The 20,943-nt window shown below is 40.5% G+C and overlaps 1 protein-coding gene across 4 annotated transcripts; it reads right to left on the reverse strand.

The window, feature by feature from the left end:
• Positions 1-564: 564 nt before the first annotated feature.
• On the reverse strand, positions 565-20,943 carry cog7 (component of oligomeric golgi complex 7). 4 transcript variants are annotated; one of them, XR_015928528.1, is made up of 19 exons: positions 20,676-20,943; positions 19,387-19,646; positions 18,627-18,775; positions 16,707-16,823; positions 16,016-16,184; positions 14,651-14,733; positions 12,846-12,968; positions 12,306-12,504; positions 11,144-11,271; positions 10,480-10,634; positions 9,659-9,775; positions 9,181-9,246; positions 8,678-8,864; positions 8,242-8,382; positions 7,645-7,728; positions 6,435-6,549; positions 5,241-5,384; positions 2,274-2,413; positions 1,575-1,710 (listed from the first exon to the last, which is right to left on the reverse strand). XR_015928528.1 is itself a non-coding variant. In XM_088613011.1 (18 exons), the coding sequence occupies exons 2-18, from the start codon at positions 19,550-19,552 to the stop codon at positions 1,544-1,546; spliced, it is 2,310 nt and encodes a 769-aa protein (XP_088469137.1). In that variant the 5' UTR covers positions 19,553-19,563; positions 20,676-20,942; the 3' UTR covers positions 565-1,543. The 4 variants fall into 4 exon arrangements, 2 of the variants coding, with proteins under 2 accessions (XP_088469137.1, XP_088469136.1); XR_015928527.1 differs by lacking the exon at positions 2,274-2,413 and adding an exon at positions 4,664-4,873 and having other exon boundaries at positions 1,582-1,710; XM_088613011.1 differs by lacking the exon at positions 2,274-2,413 and having other exon boundaries at positions 565-1,710; positions 19,387-19,563; positions 20,676-20,942.

A 20,943-nucleotide genomic window follows, 5' to 3' on the forward strand; every position in this document is an offset into this window, starting at 1 on the left:
ATTGAATTGCTGCCTTTTTTTTGTCTCGCTGCCCATCGTGCGGTTTGAGAACAAAATGTTCTCAGAAAGCTTTCTATTCAGGGACCAGAATTCTGCTTTTATGTTGGCTGTGAGGGCACCACGTATCCACAGTCAATTTATATAGACGGAGGGCTTTTGAAGGAGAGAAATGACTTTGTCATCAGGTCCCTGCATCTGGAACTGCAGCCTTTGCAGTGACCAGAAAAGGACAGGTTTCACTGACATGTCAGCCGACTGTTTGCAAGCATAGCCTGCAGCAGTCAAATTCAATTCCGTGACTGTTTCCATCACAGAATATCAAACAGTTGGCATTCATCTGACACTCCACAGTAGTGACAAAGAAAGCATGAAGAATGTTGAAACATGCAACCATAATGACAAGTGCAGTCAACTGTCAATTTGGTTCTATTCTAACTAAAAACTTAGATCAGCATTAGGCATTACCAGTTCCATTAGTACATGTGAACTTGCCACAGTTCTAACCATGAAATACAAGTGAAATACAATTCAGATGGAAATACACCAGCAAAAATACAATTAAGATGGAATTTAAGTGCTTTTATTTAGGCTAATCATGTTACAATTGAAACAAACTGCTAACTCATTTTAAGAGTAACTTAATTATTAATTTCTGTGAGTGATACTTTTATCTAAAGCAACTCACGTTTGTACTGATTTATACAGATGGATATTTTACTGGAACAGTCACTGAAATATCTTGCTGAAGGATGCAACAGCAGTGCCAGGATTTCTGAGCCTAGAGCCCTAATAGGTCCTCCACACTGCTGCCTCATAAAATACATTTAAGACTGTATAATAAGCCTCAGCTAGGGCTATCCTTTAGAGTTTCTAAAGTTTGTTTAGCATAGGACAAGTCATTTTCTAATGCCTTTCCTTGACACTTGAACAAAAAAGTTAGATTAAGGGCCTTGTAGCCGGTTGTTTTTGGAGAACCAGTTATTCAAGTTCCTGCTCAAGAACACAAAATAAGTCCTGTCAGGAGTGCTTTATTTAAATTCTAGTTTCCCCCAATCCCCCAGTTGCAATGTCAGAGCCACACTGACGGCAGTGTCATCCAATCAGGAGAGAGAAATGAAAGTCCTTCATATTCTGATTTGTCATTCCAAAGTGTCTCTTCGTTACCTGCAGCACAAACAAGTCACAATACAATGCTAAAGCAATGGGGATAAGGTGAATATCTAAGCACCATTTTACACCCAATGTTCTTAGAAAAATGCTTTTCAAAACATCTGAATTCAAGAAAGTATTCCTTTAACTACAAATGATTAAGTAGTAAGTAGGGATTAAGGAAATACAGTATTTATCATTTTGAAACTACGAATTGTAAAAAATCCTCTCCCACAAGATAGTCACTACGGACTAAAATATTTCCCTTTTATTTTACACTTCTTAAAGAAAGATTTTAACAATTTATATGAGCAGAACTGTACACAGCAAGGAGGTGATGGCCCAGGAAATGTTATGGGGTTTCAGCTGCAAAGCAGCACCGAGCTCCTATAGTTCAGTAATCCAGATTCCTCATGGCTGCGACAGTGGATGACAGTCTTCGAGGAAGGGGTTTGGCTGTCTGTCTGAAGTCCTCGGGTTTGGCCTTTAGGAGGGTCACTATCTGCTGCAGCGTGCGAGATGCCTGCAGTCCCAGGGCGTCCATCACATTGCTCAGGTAATCTACAGAGAAACAAACACCCCCTAAGGAAGACTGATATGCAAAGCAGCACAACTACAGCACTTTTCACACACCTCTAAACCTAAAGCAGTGCTAAGTGCTTCACAAGATACATAATAAAGACTATGTAGCAGAAATAACAGGATCCTGGATTGGCTAAAATGGCGGGCCTCTGGGAGCAGCTAGAACAGTTTGAAGAGGATGGGCCTCATCTCTGCAAGACGTCCAAGAATATGTGTATCGCAATCCCACCCCCCTCTTCCAACAGGGTTACCTTCACTGGCAATTGAGAGGAGGATAATGCTGTGTGGGTCCAAACTGTGCTGTCTACCAGCTCCTCTGGGTTTCAACAGAACTGAGACCTGAGGGTTGTTCAGGCCAGGAAAGATGGTCAAAGTCTGTCTCAAGATCCTCAAATCAACCACACAATCCCTGTCACAAGAGAGCCTGTTCATTTGTCTGGGAGTTCCTAATATTTTGTGAGAATCACCCTCTCCTTGTGCCAGTAGCAACACAAACCCTATCATGTAAAATTCCATCTTGTCCTAGTGCGACCTTGTGCCACCTTTTCTTCTGTCCTGCTTCTCCTGCTGCTCCTCTTTCTCTTCTCAAGCACCTGTGTGGGGGAGCTGTCTGCCTGCAGTGTCAGGAATCATCAATCCTGTCTTTACAGACCCCAGCCATGACCCCTGTGTCCCTTCTTCCCTGAAACCCACAGTCTGTCTTAAGCACTCACATCTACGTTTTCATCTATCTCTTATTTAAATATTAGGACATACGCCTAGCTTTACGGGTAATTAATCTGTGGTTCTATATTATACAAATTACATAGAATTGTGTTATAATTATTTGAATTGTGTTATAGTTACTTTATGTAAGGCACTTAAGCTAAAGGCATCTTTTAAATGCATGTGTTTCCCTTCATTTTTAGAATGCTGATCCACGTAGGGAAGATCTCTGCTTACATCGAGTGAACAGAAGTGCTGCCAATCTCAACAAACACAGTCATACAGTCATGCTTGAAAGTTTGCATAATTTGAGATTTTTTGTTTTTTTAACCACAAAATGCATATTTAATCAGAATGTGTCACTTCATAAGTATAATTATTCACCAATTTGAGTGTTTTTAAAGAAAACATCCATGCAGCAAAATAATACACACAGTATATAGAAATTGTGCAGGTGCAAAAATAAGTGAAGGTAAAGCAGGATCAGGTGGGTCAATGACAGAGTGTTAACCAATTAACTGAGATAACCAATGAAATTGAAGATCTGAAATTATGTGTTAGGGAGGAGCAAACAAATAGTTGCAAGAAAGTAGGTCAGTTACTCTTCCTACGAGTCTAGCATCATGCCTCGAACTAAGGAAACATCAGCAGATATGAGAAAAAAAAGTAGTGGATGCTCATCAATCTGGACAAGGTTATACAGCCATTTTGAAAAGATTCGGACTCCATAAATCTAATGCTAGGCAAATAGTATACAGATGAAGGGCATTTAAAACAATGGCAACCCTGCCAAAAGGTGGTCGTCCTCCTAAACTTTCACCCAGGGCCACAAGGAGAATAATAAAAGAGGTAAAAGGTAATCCTAAAATAACATCCAGAGATCTAGAAGCCTCCCTAGCTGCCTCTGGAGTAGTGGTGCATAGATCAACGATAAGAAGAACCCTGAACAGAAATGCCATCTATGGAAGGGTCACCAGGAAGAAGTCTCTTCTGTCAAAAAAGAACAAAGCTGCCAGTCTGACGTTTGTCAGAGGTCATCTGGACAAGCCTGAAGAGTTCTGGAAGTCTGTTCTCTAGACAGATTAATCCAAAATGTAACTATTTGGGTACAACAACAGGGCACATGTTTGGCGAAGAGCCAACACAGCCTACCACCAACAAAACCTTATCCCTACTGTCAAGCATGGTGATGGGAGTTTCCTTGTATGGGGCTGTTTTTCTTACTCTAATCCCAGGCAACTTGACATCATTGAGGGAATCATAAATTCTGAGAAATATCAAGGAATTCTTCAGAAGAATGTCAGGCCATCAGTTCGAAAACTCAAGCTGGGCACAAAGTGGATGTTTCAACAAGATAACGATCCTAAACATTCAAGTAAGTCCACTAAAGAATGGCTTAGGAAGAAGAGGTTCCATGTTGTGGAATGGCCAAGCCAAAGCCCTGACCTGAATCCTATTGAAATGCTGTGGCAGGACCTGAAGAGGGCTGCTCATGCAAGACATTCTTCAAACCTCACAGAGCTGGTGGAGTTTTATAAAGAGGAGTGGGAAAAATTCCTCCAGCTAGATGTCAGAGACCGATAATTGGTTATAGGAGACTGCTACTGCTACTACTATAGGAGAAGTTACTGCTGCTAAAGGAGGTGCCACAAGTTACTGACTGAAATTGACTGACTGAAAATCATTTACTTTAAGACTATCCGGTGACTTGTTAAATATCAGAGTCTAATAATCTATTAGTTCAAATCTCTTTTTATGTGTGGGAAGTCTTTATTTAGGATATTCATTCTATATATTCATTAGTTCAGGTTCATATAATATCTAAAAATTACCACCTCACAAACTTTCAAGCATGACTGTATAAGTTCACAAACTTTCAAGCATGACTGTATGTCATCTTGCTGTGCCCAGAAGATTAATTCCTCATATGTTTTAATTTTGCACCTTTAATGAGTCAAAATGAATTCTGCTGACAGCAGTGTAACGGGTTTCCCTATACGTGCAAAACCCAACAGAAAAGACTACGATTAACCAGCACATTACAAACTTCAGCAGTTGCATAAGCCTTGAGAGAATGATTTGCAAGGTACAGTACATGTACACCCTCACTGCACGATTTTTCTAGACACAATCTGCTAGTTTCGTGCAAAACCTAAGAGGGGTTGCACATAAACCAATTATGTAGTGTTCAGTTTCTTTTTTCTCATTCACTAGATACAGATCGCACCTTTTCTCTGAACAGTGGCTCAGGTTTCCTGTTGTCAACAGTTATGTGATACCTCCCCATGAACACATGAAATGAAATCAGATGAAAGCACATATTCTGTGACATTTCAAATATAGAACATTCTCTGTTTTATATCAAACTCACCATCAAGTAGGCATGGTTTTGTAGTATTGAGGTCAACTAAAATTAGAAAATAAAACACCTGCAGTGCTGTAAAATACTGAAATTTCAGTGAAAGTTACCATCAGTTTTGAAAGCACGTACTGTAAAATGATCAGCAAAACTAGCTAGTTTTTAAGTATTTTGTAGCTGTACCATTATTGCATGTTTGCAATTAAGAAATGCATCCTCTTATATTTTTCATTGTGTTAACTTTACAAGCACTTTATATTTTTGAAAAAGCATAAACAGTATAGTTTAATCTCACAGACCTCAATTAGTGCTAGTGCTAAAAGACCTATATAACCTACTCAAATTCCTCGTGCTGGTCAATAGTTATTACACAGTAACACAGCCTGGAAGTAAAAGGTTTGCGAATGCTGTCCAAAGTAAGAAAAAAATGATTTTTCTTTTTTACCAATGTCGGTGGCAAGCTGTTTGGCTGAGTGAGGGGTGAGTTCAGGAATCTGGAGAATGGCATCACAGTAGGTCTGCATCGTTGCTCTGGCAATTGAACCCAGCCAATAGTCTGCGATGTTATCCAGCTCGGGCAAGTCATCAGCTACTCAGAGTAGACAGGAATGACTTAGTTTACTGAGACACCTAAGCAGTTTACACAGATACCTGGATACTTTTTATTAAGTTCTCATTTATACATTTGAGTTGTTAATGCAAATCCTTCCAGACAGCTCTTATCTGAAGGTACTGTATGCTACAGTTTAGTTATGGTCACCTGATCCTTTAAAATTCATGTTTCTTTTTTTCTTGAGGCCAGTCACACTAAAAATCAGCTCAAAACACCATTAAATCACCAGCAGCCTTATCAACATACATCTCACAACTGGCAACCCACTGAAGGTGTGAGCCCGGTCAGTACCTGGGTGAGAGACCTGGGAAAAACTAAGGTCGCTGCTGGAAGTGGGGGGCACTGCAGTCTGAGTGGGTCCTAATGCCCCAGTATAGTGATGGTGACACTACACTGTAAAAAGGCACCATCCTTCAGATGAGACATAAAATCGAAGTCCTGACTCTCTGTGGTCATTAAAAATCCCAGGGTGTTTCTCAAAAAGAGTAGGGGTGTTACCCCGGTATCCTGGCCAAATTTCCCATTGGCCTTAACCATTCATGGCCTCCTATTAGGGCGGAGCGGTGGCTCTGTGGCTAAGGATATGCGCCTGTGACTGGAAGGTTGCCGGTTCAAATCCCGCAGCCGGCAGAGGAATCCTACTCCGTTGGGCTCCTGAGCAAGGCCCTTAACCCTAACTGCTCCAGGGTGCCGTACAATGGCAGACCTGCGCTCTGACCCCAAGCTTCTCCCTGTCTGTGTGTCTGTGTCTCCATGGAGAAAAGCTGGGGTATGCGAAAAGACGAATTCCTAATGCAAGAAATTGTATAGGGCTAATAAAGAAACAACATTAACATTAACCTATTAATCCATGAAATCCTGAAAAGCTCTTTACGTGGAGTGTCTAGAAAAGCACTACATAAGTGTAAGCAGTACACTAAGTACTAGAAGGAAGCTTGGAGGCTCACTGATCCTCAGGGTACAGAGGACCAAAGTGGGGGCTGCTGACCGTCCACTGCGCTGAGCTCACAGGGCTGAAGACATTACCTTGCTCAGGGGGGAAGGGCAGCTTCCCCGCGTGCAGCGCGAGCTCCAGAGCCGGGTCCTCCTGCGTGACAAAGGGCTCCAGATGCAGTGGGAGTGACATGATGTACTGGCCAATCTGTGGAACAAAGGCACACCAGCGGGTTTCAGTCCAGAAGGATATATCTCGCCATGTGTTCAACCCTACAGACTCTACCTTTAACCTCTTCTGCATATCTAATGAGATGAGTGGCCAGCCCTGGCCCTGGAAAGTCACAATCCAGCAGGGTCTAGAGGATACCCTTGAGTAATCAATTTCCAAATAATGGGAACAACTTATTTTTAACTACAGGTACGTAGGCAGGTGATTCATGCAATCAAGTCATTTAGAGAAACAAAATGTACATTCCTGAAATAATCCAACCAAATTAACAGTCTAAAATGATCAATAACTGTGCCAAGGTTTTACAAAATGATGATTTAGAGATGACCAGCTCAAATGTGGCTATCCAGGGTTGGCCACCCCACATATATCCTGACAGGATGTGCTGTAAGACAATATTGACTCAAGCTCCAGAACTCGAGCCAGCTCTGCTTAATATTTTAAACACTGCCATCTGGTGGATTACAGCACTTACACGTGGCTTGCTTCCCATGTCACAGACAAAAAAAAAAGTGTTTTTTAAAGGGCACCCCTGTTACTGCTAATACTACAAATCTGAACAAAAACCTACATATTAACACTGAATCCTCTTTTTGTCTGAAAATCAATAGAAGTAATAAGTAGTAATTCAGGAGACACTCTAACCCGGAGAGATTTACAGACACTAGAGGTGGAGCTATGCCTCAAGAACTCCTGCTGCAGAGCTGCTTACCACAGATGTATATACAGTATTCATTGAATTTGATACATTGGCTATATTCAAAAGGATACCATATCCATACAGCATACAACATTGCTGTTTTTTAAAGAACTTCTTAAAACACAGAGCAATTCTTTTTGAATTATGAGCTACCTACTGTCACGGTATAACTTATTTTAACCAACAGAGATAAATGACTGTTTCATGTCAATTCATCAAGCAAGAACAAAAGATTAGGAAGCAAGAGTGTACGACACATTCCTATTCCTTGGCTGTGCGTTTTCTCTGTCCCAATCCTAATGTCCACCTTGGGGAAGACCTGAACAAGCCCCAGTGTGAGAAAGCACTGTTGCAAACGCTGGCACGCTCACATTAGTGATGTACTCCAGAGGGGACAGGCTGAACGTCGGCAGGTCTTCTGTGAGCGTCTCGCCTGTGCCACTAGAGCTCCAGCTCTGTTGACAAGGAAAAAAAGGAAAAAAAAGTAGCCAGGATGTGATGAACTCGGACGGGCTGTCCAATTGACAATCATGAAGAATGAGCGTCATATAGCGGTTGGTTTTGATACAAATACAAATTGGACTATGTAATGTGTACCACATATGACACACCAGTGGGAATTGTTAGGATATACCAATACCAGCATTTCCACCAATGATGTGCCCTGTGCTGTGTCTGGTCATAGTGTAGAGCACTAGCTTGCCGATATCCCATCTGCTAGTCTATCATATGTATTTGTTCCTCTGTGAACAGTTTTCACCATTGAGGGGTCAGAATAGCCTTATTTTATGAGCAACATACAGTAAATTGCTGACCATAGGAGATATTAGGTTCTCAAAGGGCCGGTGTGCCAATCATTCGCACATGGTATTCGCGTAGCTCTTATGGAAATAAATGGGTTGAGCTCAAAGAAATCTAATGAATTCCCGAGAACGCTGCTGTTCAAGACAACAGAAATGTTCTCTTACCTCCATCCTGTGGACGAGGGAGAGCTGGTGTTTGATCTGGAGGAAGACGGCGTCAAAGGCCAGCTGGTGGGCCTGCTGGTTGAGCCGGGCAAGAGCCGCGCGGGGCTCTGCCAGCAGGCTGGAGTTACCGGTGCCCTTCTCCTGCAACAGCCGAGGAAACACCTTCATGAGCAGCTGTGACAGCAAGGCACAGAGAGCCGCCCGCAAAGGACAGGAATGGACCAAAACCTTGTCAGGGGAGCTACTATAGTTCAGTTATATCTGTGGTGCAGGGCAAAATCTGACTCTACGAAGAACCACGAAGTACAGTAAATGTTTGAAGTAGCAACCCAGTAATTCAATGATTATTCTGTGTGTTCGGGTCATGAACTATTAAAAACAACTAATGACCCAACCATTACGAATGCCATGGCTGGGAAAGAATGGGGTCTCTTACCTTTAGGTTATAGAGCATCTCCATAAGGCTGGCATGCTCTGCCGCACTGCCCTTCAGTAAGTAATTATACTCTTGCCATGGGTTCCTGGTGGAGCTCTTCCTGTCTGCAGAGCTGGCCTCCTGTATTCCAGCAAGAGTGCGGGGACTGTAGGAGTCAGACAAGTGCTTCCCTGCAGTGGACAAGATCCTGCACGCACACAGAGCCTCAATACACAGTAGCAGCCATAGTTCACTCATTCAAAGCCAGTGTGTTACAAAAGTCCTTCAGAACATTTGAATGAATAGAGCTGAAAAGACTAGATAGACAAGATCTGACACATTTCATATGTGTTGAGGGAAACCAGAGAAAACACAGTATTTTTTAAACAATCACTGGCATTTTTCTATGCAGAACAAAAACTATTTTGAGGCAGAACAAAATGAGTCAACCGGTGTCATGAAAAAGCAGATAAGAAGAATTCATTTACATACAAAAAGAATTTGAATGTTAAACTGCTACTCACCTGTTCGCTAACTGCTGCTCGTAAGCCCCACATTGTCTCTGTAATTCACCGCATGTTGCAATGATTCTGGAATTCAAGAGAAGGTAATATAAGAACAAGCAGGCCTGTTATTTCCTTAACATAAGGTAAGGTTTGTTACTGTTAGCAGTAGAGGAAGCAGAAACTGAAATTCTTGCAAATGGTCTTACAACATTTTCCTTTTGAAGTGGTCTGCCTCAAAATTAATTACACGTTTTATCTAACTGGTACAATAATTCATTGATAAAAACAGACCATGTACACTATTACAATGAGAAAACCAGTATTTGTTTGCCTACTGGTCCACAATGTGCACGCTGCAACATTCATATACTAAGAATAAACATAAACACAGTACATCAACAGAGTGTTACTTTAAGCCTCAAAACACAATGCATATCTGTGAATGGAAACCAAAGAGCTGGTCAATGCTTGCATTTCAGCTCTTAACTAGACATACCTGACTGAGTTCTGAAAAGCCGTCCAGTCTTCCCGAAACAGAGAAGTATTTGGTATATCTTCCAGTTTGCACTTCTTTCTAATAGACTGCAGCGTAGTAGAAAAATCAGAAACATATCTGGAGGAGGAGAATATTGTCATGTTAATACAAATATAATACAAATATTGCAGCACTATTGGATCCAGTTTTCAGGGAGGAATTAACTGAATCTGTCAGTTTTCACCCACTTCAAATTCTAGTACTAATTTCCCTTGAATTTACAGAATCGCTCACTTCCTAATTGAACATAACATAGTATCTCTTTTGTAAGCAAGTGACAAATGTGTATTGGGCACTAGATAAAGCCAGTTTGCAGGACACTCTAGTCTAAACCAAGCCTCTAATTTTCACGCCTGGAAATTAAAGTCGCAGTGAGAGGATTAAACAGATTATAAATTCCTTCTATTTTCTGAATTTCCATTTAATTGTCACCTTACACTTTGGAAGATGGCAAACGTAGCTCCAATACCGTACTGCATTCTCTGCAAGAGCAGCCATGGCCAGCCCCGTTCATGGATATTTACAACAAAAGGGTCATAGGAAATCGAGCTTGCCAAAGCTGCATGCATAAAAGAATTTCCAGGTAAAGCTCTTCCTAGAATCTGTGCAACCATTACAGCTGCCACTTTCACTACTAGAGCTGCTTTCTGTACTTCGTGGTATTAAATATACTAAAACTATACTAAATGCCAACCATTTCTGCGGTAATACAAACGTCACAAGGATAATTCTGTGAAAGGGCTCTGTATAGTGGAGTCCCACCATACCCGCCAGTCTCTTACTTGGTAAAAAGAGCCCTCAAGGCCCGAAGCAGCCCGCATACGCCTAAGCCATCAGTTAACTTGATGCAGCGGTCCACAGACGCATTGGCCAAGCCAAACAGCTTGTTTACAGAGTGACTCAGTTCCTGCACACAATCTATCACCTCCCCACGCTCCTGAGCAGAGGAAGAAGATGGAAATCAGTCAGTTCACCTAGAACCACATAAAGGAGTAACTGTTGCCAAAATTCAGTATAACAAAGTAAAATACAGCTTCACATGGGCAAATATAGGCATTGAAGGGCAAGTATTATGCAAAGGCCAAAAAGGTACAGTTTTGCATTTTCATTTCCCAGTCCTGTTGCAGACAAGATGTACACAGAGCTGTAGTGTTTACACCAGAGGCCTGACCATGCAAATGTGTTCAGGGTCATGATATGTATTTGTATTCTGCATCCAAAACAACTTAACTCTTTTATAGTCGCAAGAATAAAGACTTCCTGCACTTTATCTGTTTTTATCTATGCTGACAACATCCAGAAAATCAACATCTATAATCCTGTCTATAAATCAGAAACATCGACCTTCCAAGAAAAATACTTGCAGTGAACTGAAACAGACTAGATTCCTGCTTGTATGCTACATTCTAACATGTTAAATTCAAATCATCATCAGAAAGGACTTACCAGGGGCACAGCACTAATCTGAATGAGCAGGTTGGACTCTTCCAGCTCACCGTACTGCAGCTGGTATTGCTTGTATGGCCCATACACTGCTGTGACCAGCTCACTCACTTTCACCAAGTTCAGGTCACCTGTGGTGGCAAAAACAGCAGTTCACAATTTAGACTGAAAACCTTTGCTTATTTCAAGAGACATCGTCTTACCTTGTAAAGCACAGGCTTAGACAACAAAGATAAATATTCTTATAAAGACACAAAGTTGAGAGTGAATGGGAATGTTTTCTGTGTGACAAACACTTCTTAATCATGTGATTGCTGGACCTCACACATTATGTGAGCAGGTAAGTACCACTTATACCTCTTCACATCATAAAGTATCCTTTACCTGAATAAACATCAGCCTGAATTGCCCCAAATGCACAGAATTTATTGCTCTCTACCCAGGATATACAGTATATATGAACACAGAAGAAAAGGTTCTAGGATTTGGGAGTTCACTTAAATCACAGTTCTATAAAGTATAAACAGAATATCTTGCAATAAGAATTCAGATCACTTGCTTTTATTATATTGTATTCCAGAGCATTTGTTTTGTCTAGTTAGAAGACTGTAGCCAACGGTCATCTGAAAACTTGTACTTGACTGGCACAAGAAAGTTTAGGATCTTGTAGGAATACTCCCAGAAAATGACTTTCCCAAGCAAAAGAGCAACAGAAATCTTGGGATACACAAAAGTATTTTTGTATTTTCTTTCTTAAGAATTTCTTTCTTAGAATCCGTAGTTATTTCTTCCTCTTTTCCAATCTCCAAGGCGGAAACAGACTAAACATTATCCTGTCTAACTGCAAAACCAATGCAACCAGAGATGAAGACATTGCATATGTAAATTATATCTCTCTAACCAAGCTGCTTCTGAAACCTGCAATCCTGGAACTTCAACAGCTGAGGCTTAGTATCTACAATAGAGTGGATTCAGAAGATTTGTGTCACATGTGCTGAGCTTGCTTGTGATTGATAGTTTGAGGAGGTCTCCAACCGACCCATCCCAAGCAAACTGGCAGCCCCAACTCTGTGTCACTGCTAGGCTGGAATTGCAACACTTACCTTGATGCAAATCTGAAATATTAAAATGTATTCTGGCACTTGGATTACGGTATCACATTTACCAAGGTGAGGCAACATGGCAGCTTCCAGCCCCTTTCCGAAATGCGCGGCCGTCTCATACAGTTCCAGCAGCACCTCCAGCTTCTCCTCTTGCCCTGTGCGCTCTATCGTTGTGCTGAGGCACACTGGGATTGAGGGTACCATGGCACCCAGGGTTTGTATCAGCAGAACTGTCACCACCTCGCTGGGATTCCTAAAAATCTGTTTGGAGCAAAGTAATTGATACTCTGAGGATAGTCATACACACCATTCATAATGAACTGAATCAATTAATAAACAATTCTCCATCATGAAAGAACTGACTAAAATTTGCATTCATGTCTTCTTTTTTAAAGTAGCTTAATGCACTGGAAACATTATATGACATAATGGACATAAATAGAAAGGATTCTGCTCACTGCTCAGGAAAACTATGAAGATCTTCTAAAATATGACCAAAAATCCAATTTCAGTCACATTTCATGTGGCTTTAAAACTGAATTAAAATGGATTAAGCTTTCCATTCAGATTTCATTTTCCAGGGGCTGACATGGGCACTGTACCTGGCTGCACCACTGCAGCTGGGAGTGCCAGGTAGACAGGAGGGTGTCATAGAACTCTGCCAGCTGCTTGCTGAGAGTCATCTCGCTCTGACACAGGTCCTGCCAGGAGCTCACCAACAGACCCTGGGGAGCACGGGGAAGAAAACGCGCTAAGACAAACCAAACCCTTTCCCTCTTATTTAAAGTGGAATTTATGTAATTCACCTTTGTTCAATTTAAAAATCGCCAATGAGCTTGACTCATCGTGACAACCCTAGCACTAGCACATGAGAGATGACGGCCAGTCCACCTGCACTTTTCTCTCCAGCGGCAGAGCCTGGGCATCGCACAGTGGACAGGTGAGACTCTCACCAGTAACTGCATGTTACCTGCAAGTCACTAGGATGGCTGCTGTGTGCAAAGCAAAAGATACTGTGATAGCTCAGGCCACATCACCTTACCTTGCAATGTTGATTGAATGCTTCCACTTGGGGAATCCCCAGTAATAGTTAAAAACAAAAGTTATATTTTGTGTTGCAAAGTCTGAAGTATAGAGCCCAATAAGTGTTCCAAGTGTGAAGTTTCATTTTTAAACATAATTTAAGAGCGTGATATTGATCTGGGTGTTTCTCAAATGTGTATTCACTTGCCAATATAGGCGGCACTTTTGTTTAACAAAGGGTGGTGGGTATATAGGATAAGCTACCCATTACCTAATTAATTAACTAATGGCAACCAAGCTCAATTGGCCCAACTGCATCCTCTTGTTTGTTACTTTGTTACAGTATGTTCATGAATTGCATTAAGAACCTTCACTGAAATATTTAGTGAAATGTAACATCAATCTGTCAGGTGCAGATTTGTCACAGACATACAGATGCAGCCATTCAAAATGCGCGGGCGATACCGCATTATTTTCCGGTGCGCTTTACGCAGTCTACCGCGAGTTACCGGTAAATACCGCTAGTTACCGTAAATTCTCCTATAATACCGCAAACAAAATAATAGTATCCGGAATTTCCGCAAGGTGGAGCTAATAAAGCTCAACCTCTCATGTTTGAGCTGTCGCCATCAAAGTCTTTAACGAAGATATTACTAATAGTATTAATAATGAATAACCTTGGACAAGCTGTAAACTCAAAGTACTGCCCTGGTCCACATTATTTTTTTCATTGACCGTCTTTGTAAAATTAACACCACAGCATTTCGCAATCACGCATTTGTTTCCAATCATGCAAAGTATAGTGATTCACCATGCCTTTCACATGCTCATAAAAGAGATTGATTTAGGAACATAAACATATTACCGTATGCAAACTGTACTGTATACAGTATGTACAGTTTACTGTAAATCTTTCTACGACAGACCAACGGACCACGAGTGCCCCTGTCGGTCAACCAATCACGTACCGCGGTACCGCGCGTCATCGTGCGTCACAATGCGTGACGCCATAGCCAATTACCTCTGGTTTGTGTGTGTACCGCGCACTTTGAATGGCTGCATCTGTAGATCTAAACACCCAACAAAAAACTACAAAATATTGTGACCTACAAAAAAACATTCTGACATTCTGAGCATTCATTCTGAGCATTCAGAGACTGAACATGATATGGCGTTACACTACTACCACAGCCTTTAGCACCAAATAAATGTGACACAGTTGATAGAAATTCTTTGAGCAATAAAATTAGGTCCAAAAAGCACAAGTTAAAGAAGAGAGAATGCATGGAATTGATTGGAAGAGAAGAAAAACTCAACAGCATTGCTTTTAACCTGAACCTAAATTAAATAAGTTTCATAAAAATAAAAAGTAAAGCTGGCTAACCTTATGACACTTGTAGTAGTAGGCGAGGAGTTGGGGCATTCTGTCAATCTCTGTGAAGACTTTCACAAACAGTTTGGCTTGATCTAGCAAGAAATACAGATCAGTAAGACATCACATAATGAAGTTTAACCCTAGAACACTATGTACTGATGTCTTCATGCTGTTTCTACCCTAATCATTTAAAGTCCACCCATAGACTATATTGTCTATGTCTATATTGTTCCTGATTTCTCTAACAACAAACCCAAACGACTTCAGCTTGGCAGAATGCTCCTGCTGGGTTAATTCCTGGTTGTTCCCCAGTGCTGTGATCTTTACACCAGCTTCTTGTGAGTTCAGGTACAAAATGTTGTTAGCTATAACATCTTAACAATCTGTCATTTTCATGACTAGTTTTCTGCCATCCCAAACATTTCATGCACATTTCATGCACAAAACATTTTAACTTATTTTCTACAGTAGCCTTAACCAGATATAAAGAGCAACTTAAAAGAAAATATTATTTATTTTACAATGTCACTATATTTTATTGGCAACACAACTTGAGTTTGAAATTTAGGTTTGTCATTTTTTCTGCTATTCCAACCTGAATTAAGAGAGAGCCCCTTCACACTAATCCCTACCCTGCCATTGGTGGCTCAGAGTCAGTTGCCTGCTGATCTTTGGGGACTCCTGGTCACAGCGGGCTAGTGACATGACCCGTGGGTGGACCTTGTCATATCCTGGCATCACCAAGTTCAGCCTTTTCCCTCCTGAGCTACCTTCTTGCATGTTCAAGTTTGCTAGTTTCAGCTCAGTATTATTGCGCTGCAGTGATGTATCTGTTTTTCTACCAGTTTTTTTTCCAGTTGCTGCTCTGCACTCCTGGTTGAATGTAATGTGAATGATCATAATAGGTCTCTGTGAGACTTATTAAATGAGACTCTTACAGCAATACCATTCTCCTAGTACTCTCAAGAGCCCTTGTGCCAGGGGGCATGTTTTGGAGTGTTGTGTTTAATCTCAATTGGGCTGTATGGATCAGGAATGATTTGAAATCTGGTGTCCGACGACCATACACACCATTAACATATTGGATAATTTATGCAAGTCATTTATATCACTAGGCCTCTATCATTTACATGCATTCATATTTATACTCCCTTCTCAAATGCTGCAGGAGATCTCATCTTGATTACGATAAACCCTAAATGTGTCAAATTAGAAAACAAGTCAGAGTCCAAAACAAGTCAGAATGTTCTCCGTGTGACTGAGCTAAATCAGCATTTATCTGCCAATGAAACTCGCAGCCCCCATACTGTTGCTCTACAGGAAAGTGGTTCCAGACCCCAAGACAAGAAAGCATGATGCTCCACAACCACTCACCAGTTGACTGTGAATTAAATGTAGCAACAATCTGTGGGCTGGCTAAAGCCTCCAGTCTGTTTTTCAGTGCTTCTAAGTGAACACACTTCTCTGAGTAATCAGGGGTGTCTGCGAGCATTGCCAGACTGCTCGTCATGCTGGTCAGCTTGGAGGAAATAACACTCAAGTCCTGCAGGGGAAGCAGAAACATGGTCTCTCACTTTCCAACAGAGTGCTTTAACGAGGGCAGAGATTCATGCTTGGACTTCTTGAAAATCTGCAATGTGGCAGGATCAAGTGATAAAGAAATGGTCATAAAACACCTTGTCGCTTTCCCATTCACTAATTTTTCATCTTCTTACTGTAAATATAATTATAATCATCTGCTAGACTATGAAAAAGCCTGAAACAGGACGTGACAAAAAAGTAATAATTTTCTAATCTCACAGACAACCACAAAATGATATATAGAACATTTAAATTTAAATACATAATATATTACAGTTTATATAGCTGAACAGACAATCTACACATGACGGCCTCAGAATACTCAATTAAAAAGTGAAACAAGTGAGATCCTATTCCGAGAAACTTCTGTAAAGTCGAAAGTTTGTTAGGTTTAATTTGATTTCAGGGAAAACCGGTTATGTTTCATTTGCTTTCAGGACTGCTGCAAGATGCCCACGCCCAATCTCCCTTGGAAGACATTCACCTGTGTCTTGAAGGTCTCTTCAATGTCCGCACTCAGAGTGCTCCACTTGTCAGCCTCCTGCAAAGCCTCTGCGGCCAGCTGCATCCGGGATTTCACCTGATCGATCTCCACCAGCACCTTGGACACAGAGATATACCACTTTCAGTTTCTCCAAGTGAAAAGGGAAAGATTCTGCACTCACACGGACAAAATGTTTTTATTTTTATTTTTGGAAAGCATGTCCAACAACATCACTACATTATTACATGCCCAGCATCCTTCTTCTCTAGGACCAGACAGAGATCAAACCCTCTCAGCACCTTGCTCAAACCACCGAAGCTTTCTAGATTGCTCTCTAAGATGCATGCTAAATATTTCTTTCCTTCTTTCTCGTTTTTAATGTACACCTGAGAAAATGTTCTGCAGCCTATATGTTGTGTATTTTATTATTTTTACTGTTTGGTGTGGAAGTATCCTCAACTACCTCTAACACTATCTAAAGGGTGAATGCCAAGTGTCAGATATCGAACCTCTCAGTCCTCCAAGCTGAAAAATGTTATTTAGTGTTTTTACACAGAATTTAGAGCCTTTTCTATTTTTACCTTTTCAATGAAATTTACGGGCACTGTTTTCTTCAATATAATGAAAATACTATTCTTTGAAAAACTATACTAGTGGTTTAGGCACCTAAACCCACAAAGCCGCAAGTTCAGGCTATATTACTATGAAAAGCACTGGGAAAAAATGAAGAGTAGCAATTTCAGTCAAGATTTCTGAAAGATAGCCTGTTCCTGAGAAGACTATTGGTAATGACATATCCAGCGGATCAGGCAACATTCGTAGTTTCATTCTAATGTGAAAATCTGGCAGTAGAATTGATTACAAATGGCTTTCAATATCTAAATAAAACAATGTAATTAAGTATAATGAAAAAGGGAGATCATTCAGACCTCTTTTAGCAGTATTATCTGAATGGATCAGCTTTACTAATCCACCTGCTAAACAGGATACAGATCACAATGACACCAAAGATCTCACTGTTTCTATATATGGCCTGACCACAGCCGTGCTTTGATGCACATTTTCAAATTTCCTCTGTTCTAGATTCTCGGTAACTTAGCAGAAAAAAAGCAAAAATAGCAGTCAGAGCTGAGTTCACCCTGTGACTTCAGTTGACCTCAGATTGCAAGATTTTATTTTTTTTGTATCAGGACTAACCCACAAAAAGGGATTCACTGTATTATTACACAAATAGTACAAGATCCAATTAAAACATTGTTTTAAAATATAACTAACATGTACCCACTAGCAATGAGAGGTAAAAAACAACTAATTAGCTACATAATTAGAAGGAAACCACAGAACCTATGAACAGAAAAGGACTCACTAGCAACCTTGTGGTAAAGATGGATGTACAAAGTTAATCATACCTGTATAGCAAGTATAAAGTAATTGTGTCTTGACATTATATACACACTTGTAGCTCAACCAAATCACTGGAACAACTCTAGAGTCTAAGACGCTTCTATGAATCAAGATCAATGTCGGAGTACAGGTGGTTAAAGACATATCATACAAACAGCAGACTTCTAGTGGCAGTTTTAAAAAGGCTATGATTGTGTTGTGTATACTGATGAATGTAAATGGAAAATTCCCTACATGGGGTTAAACAATCTTACACTGGGGGTCCTGGTCTTCATGCCCTCTCTGATCTTATTTAAGTGAATTAGTTTTTTGCACAGAAGTCAGAACAGATATTTTGGATTTAAATCAGGTGCCATTTTAAAATTACCCATAGTACAAGTCCTACAAGATTCCAGGCCTTTTGCCTATTTCTGATGGACAAAAGATGACACAACGATTGGCCCAACATTTATTTAGTGATTTAATTTTACTTAGTGACCCCAGGTCATTTAAAAATCTTCTTTGGTAGTACAGTACCTGCATGGACTGGACTGTGTCCTGTTCAAATTTTCTTATGTCTTCCTTCACCAGGACCATCTGCTCCTTCAGGAAGGAGGCCTCCTGCTTCAGAGCCTCGACATCCCTCAGCACCCTGGGCATGTTCTGCAGGGCCTGGTTGCTGCTCTCTGTGCAGACCCAGGGGAAACAACCTTTCACGGCAATGCTTAGAACAAGGCCAAAGCCCACCTCCAAGCTCTGGTGTGCCTCAGAAGCTGCAGATGCCCATGTGTCAACAGGTCTGTCCTATCAAACCTACAAATTGAATGCTTCCTGCCGAGGATCACACTAAGCATGACTAAATTAAGACAATTATTGAATCAATGAATTGAGAGAGAACCTCCGTGTAATGAGTAATAAGAGGGAAGAGGTTCTGTAGCTCTCCAGCACCAGTTTGAAGTTCTTACAACCTTTTTCACAGTACACAGTATAATGGGCATATCTGAATGTGAGCAAATTTAACTGAACCTAATTTCTATTTGTACTTAATGTTATTTTAATGTTCCTATTTTTTGGTTTGTTTAGCAGATTGTGTAAAGCATGTCCACAGTAGGCTAATTCTTCATTAACTGCCACTGCAGTTTTGTGGAGGTATTATTGTCCTTTGTCATTGTTGACTACAGAACCTTCAGGGCTCCTTCTCTCCAGCATGAGGAGTGAAGAACTCCGATCTAGAAAAACCAAGTGGGTACATGCTGGAGTGGCACAAAAGTCAATGCTGTTGTTAAATGCCTACTACCTTCAATGGCGTTGTTGACCTCCTGAATGAAGAGCTGAAGCTTCATCACCAGTGTGGCAGCGTGCCCATCTGCCTTCCCAGGAGCCTCCTTCTGCACCATCCGGAATGCCCCGTTCACCCACTCCTTCACGTCAAAGTCATCGTCCAGAAACTTCGAAAAGTCCATTGCTGCTGGCTCTCAAAAGCTACACCTTAGAAGGATGCCGGTCACAACACATTCCGTTACCCAATGCTCTCTGCTGCTGAAGTGCTTGGGCTATCTGTAATTTTCAAAATAATGAAAAGGGACATGATATGAAACAGCTCAAAGGTGCAAAGCATACTGAGAGCAATGTCTGAGCAGAAAATGTCTTTGCTATCCTTTTTTCTGGTATTTAACTCTAAATTACTGAAGCTCATCAAAACCTTTTTGAAATATTTATTTTCTATTTATACATAAATATTGTACATAAGCCTAATTATACTGCTTCCTTGAACCATGTAATTTGGGTATGTCCATCAAAATTAATTCCATAACACTTAATAACACTGTTCTCAATGAGGAGGTGTCTGGAAATTAAGCAACTGACAATATGCAGAATTAATGATTGGTATTATGAAAGAATTCAACCTCTGTCTGTTTATCTTTAACTGGCAACCCATTAAGAGCTGTATACATTTAAACAAGTACTGGAAATCAAGTTTGTAAGTTGAATACAGCAGAATTCTGTGGGAATTATTCAGAAATTAGTTCAGTTTGAAATTCAATAAAGCTCAATAACTACTGTAGGTTCTGCAAGAAACAGGATCACTGCTCTACATAGTGCTCAAAAATAAAAAAAGCAAAATACACTGTTGATCGTGTTGAATAATAACAGTTAATAAACTGTGGTCACTTGTCTATAGGCTAAAGAGAAGGAATTATACACGATGTATCTGGAAATACTTCTGTATTCGAGGTGCGTCACTCATAGTATATCAATACCAGTCCGATTCAGTAACTGTAAGTGCCTCACAAAATTTTACTTTTCGTTACTACGATAACACTTAAAAAATAGAAACTGCAGGTACATCCATTAACACACGGACAAAAACAATGGAGAGGTAGATACTTAAAGCACAAGTTCAAAATGGAATTAAGTCTGAAAATTGAATGTTTCCAAAACAGCTTTCTGCAACACGGCTGCAAATAAGAATTTAAAGATTGTGATCTCCCAATTTCAAACCTTTCCATAATACCAGAACAAAAGCCTTTCCGCTTTCTTCGGTTTGTAAACTGTATGGGCTGTAGATATTTTATTTCAATCTACCTTGTCAGTGTTTCAGTGCTTCAGCGGATTCTGTAGTACCATCAGAGGTCTAGAGACGAAAATGGAATAAATTATCCAAGACAACGAAATTAGCATAACAGCTATGTAAAGTTCGATCAATGCAACAGCGTCAGCCAGAATTAAGTGACAGATAAGCCTGACTTTCTTGAGAAGTCCTTAATAAATGTCAATTTTTAAAAAATCTGTCAGCTTCCACGTCTTTGACAGCTACTTCCTGAACACGTTAAAGCAAGAGTGCTGAGAAACA

Source organism: Lepisosteus platostomus, chromosome 19 (assembly GCF_059453375.1).
Source record: "Lepisosteus platostomus isolate fLepPlt1 chromosome 19, fLepPlt1.hap1, whole genome shotgun sequence".
Classification (NCBI taxonomy): domain Eukaryota; kingdom Metazoa; phylum Chordata; class Actinopteri; order Semionotiformes; family Lepisosteidae; genus Lepisosteus; species Lepisosteus platostomus.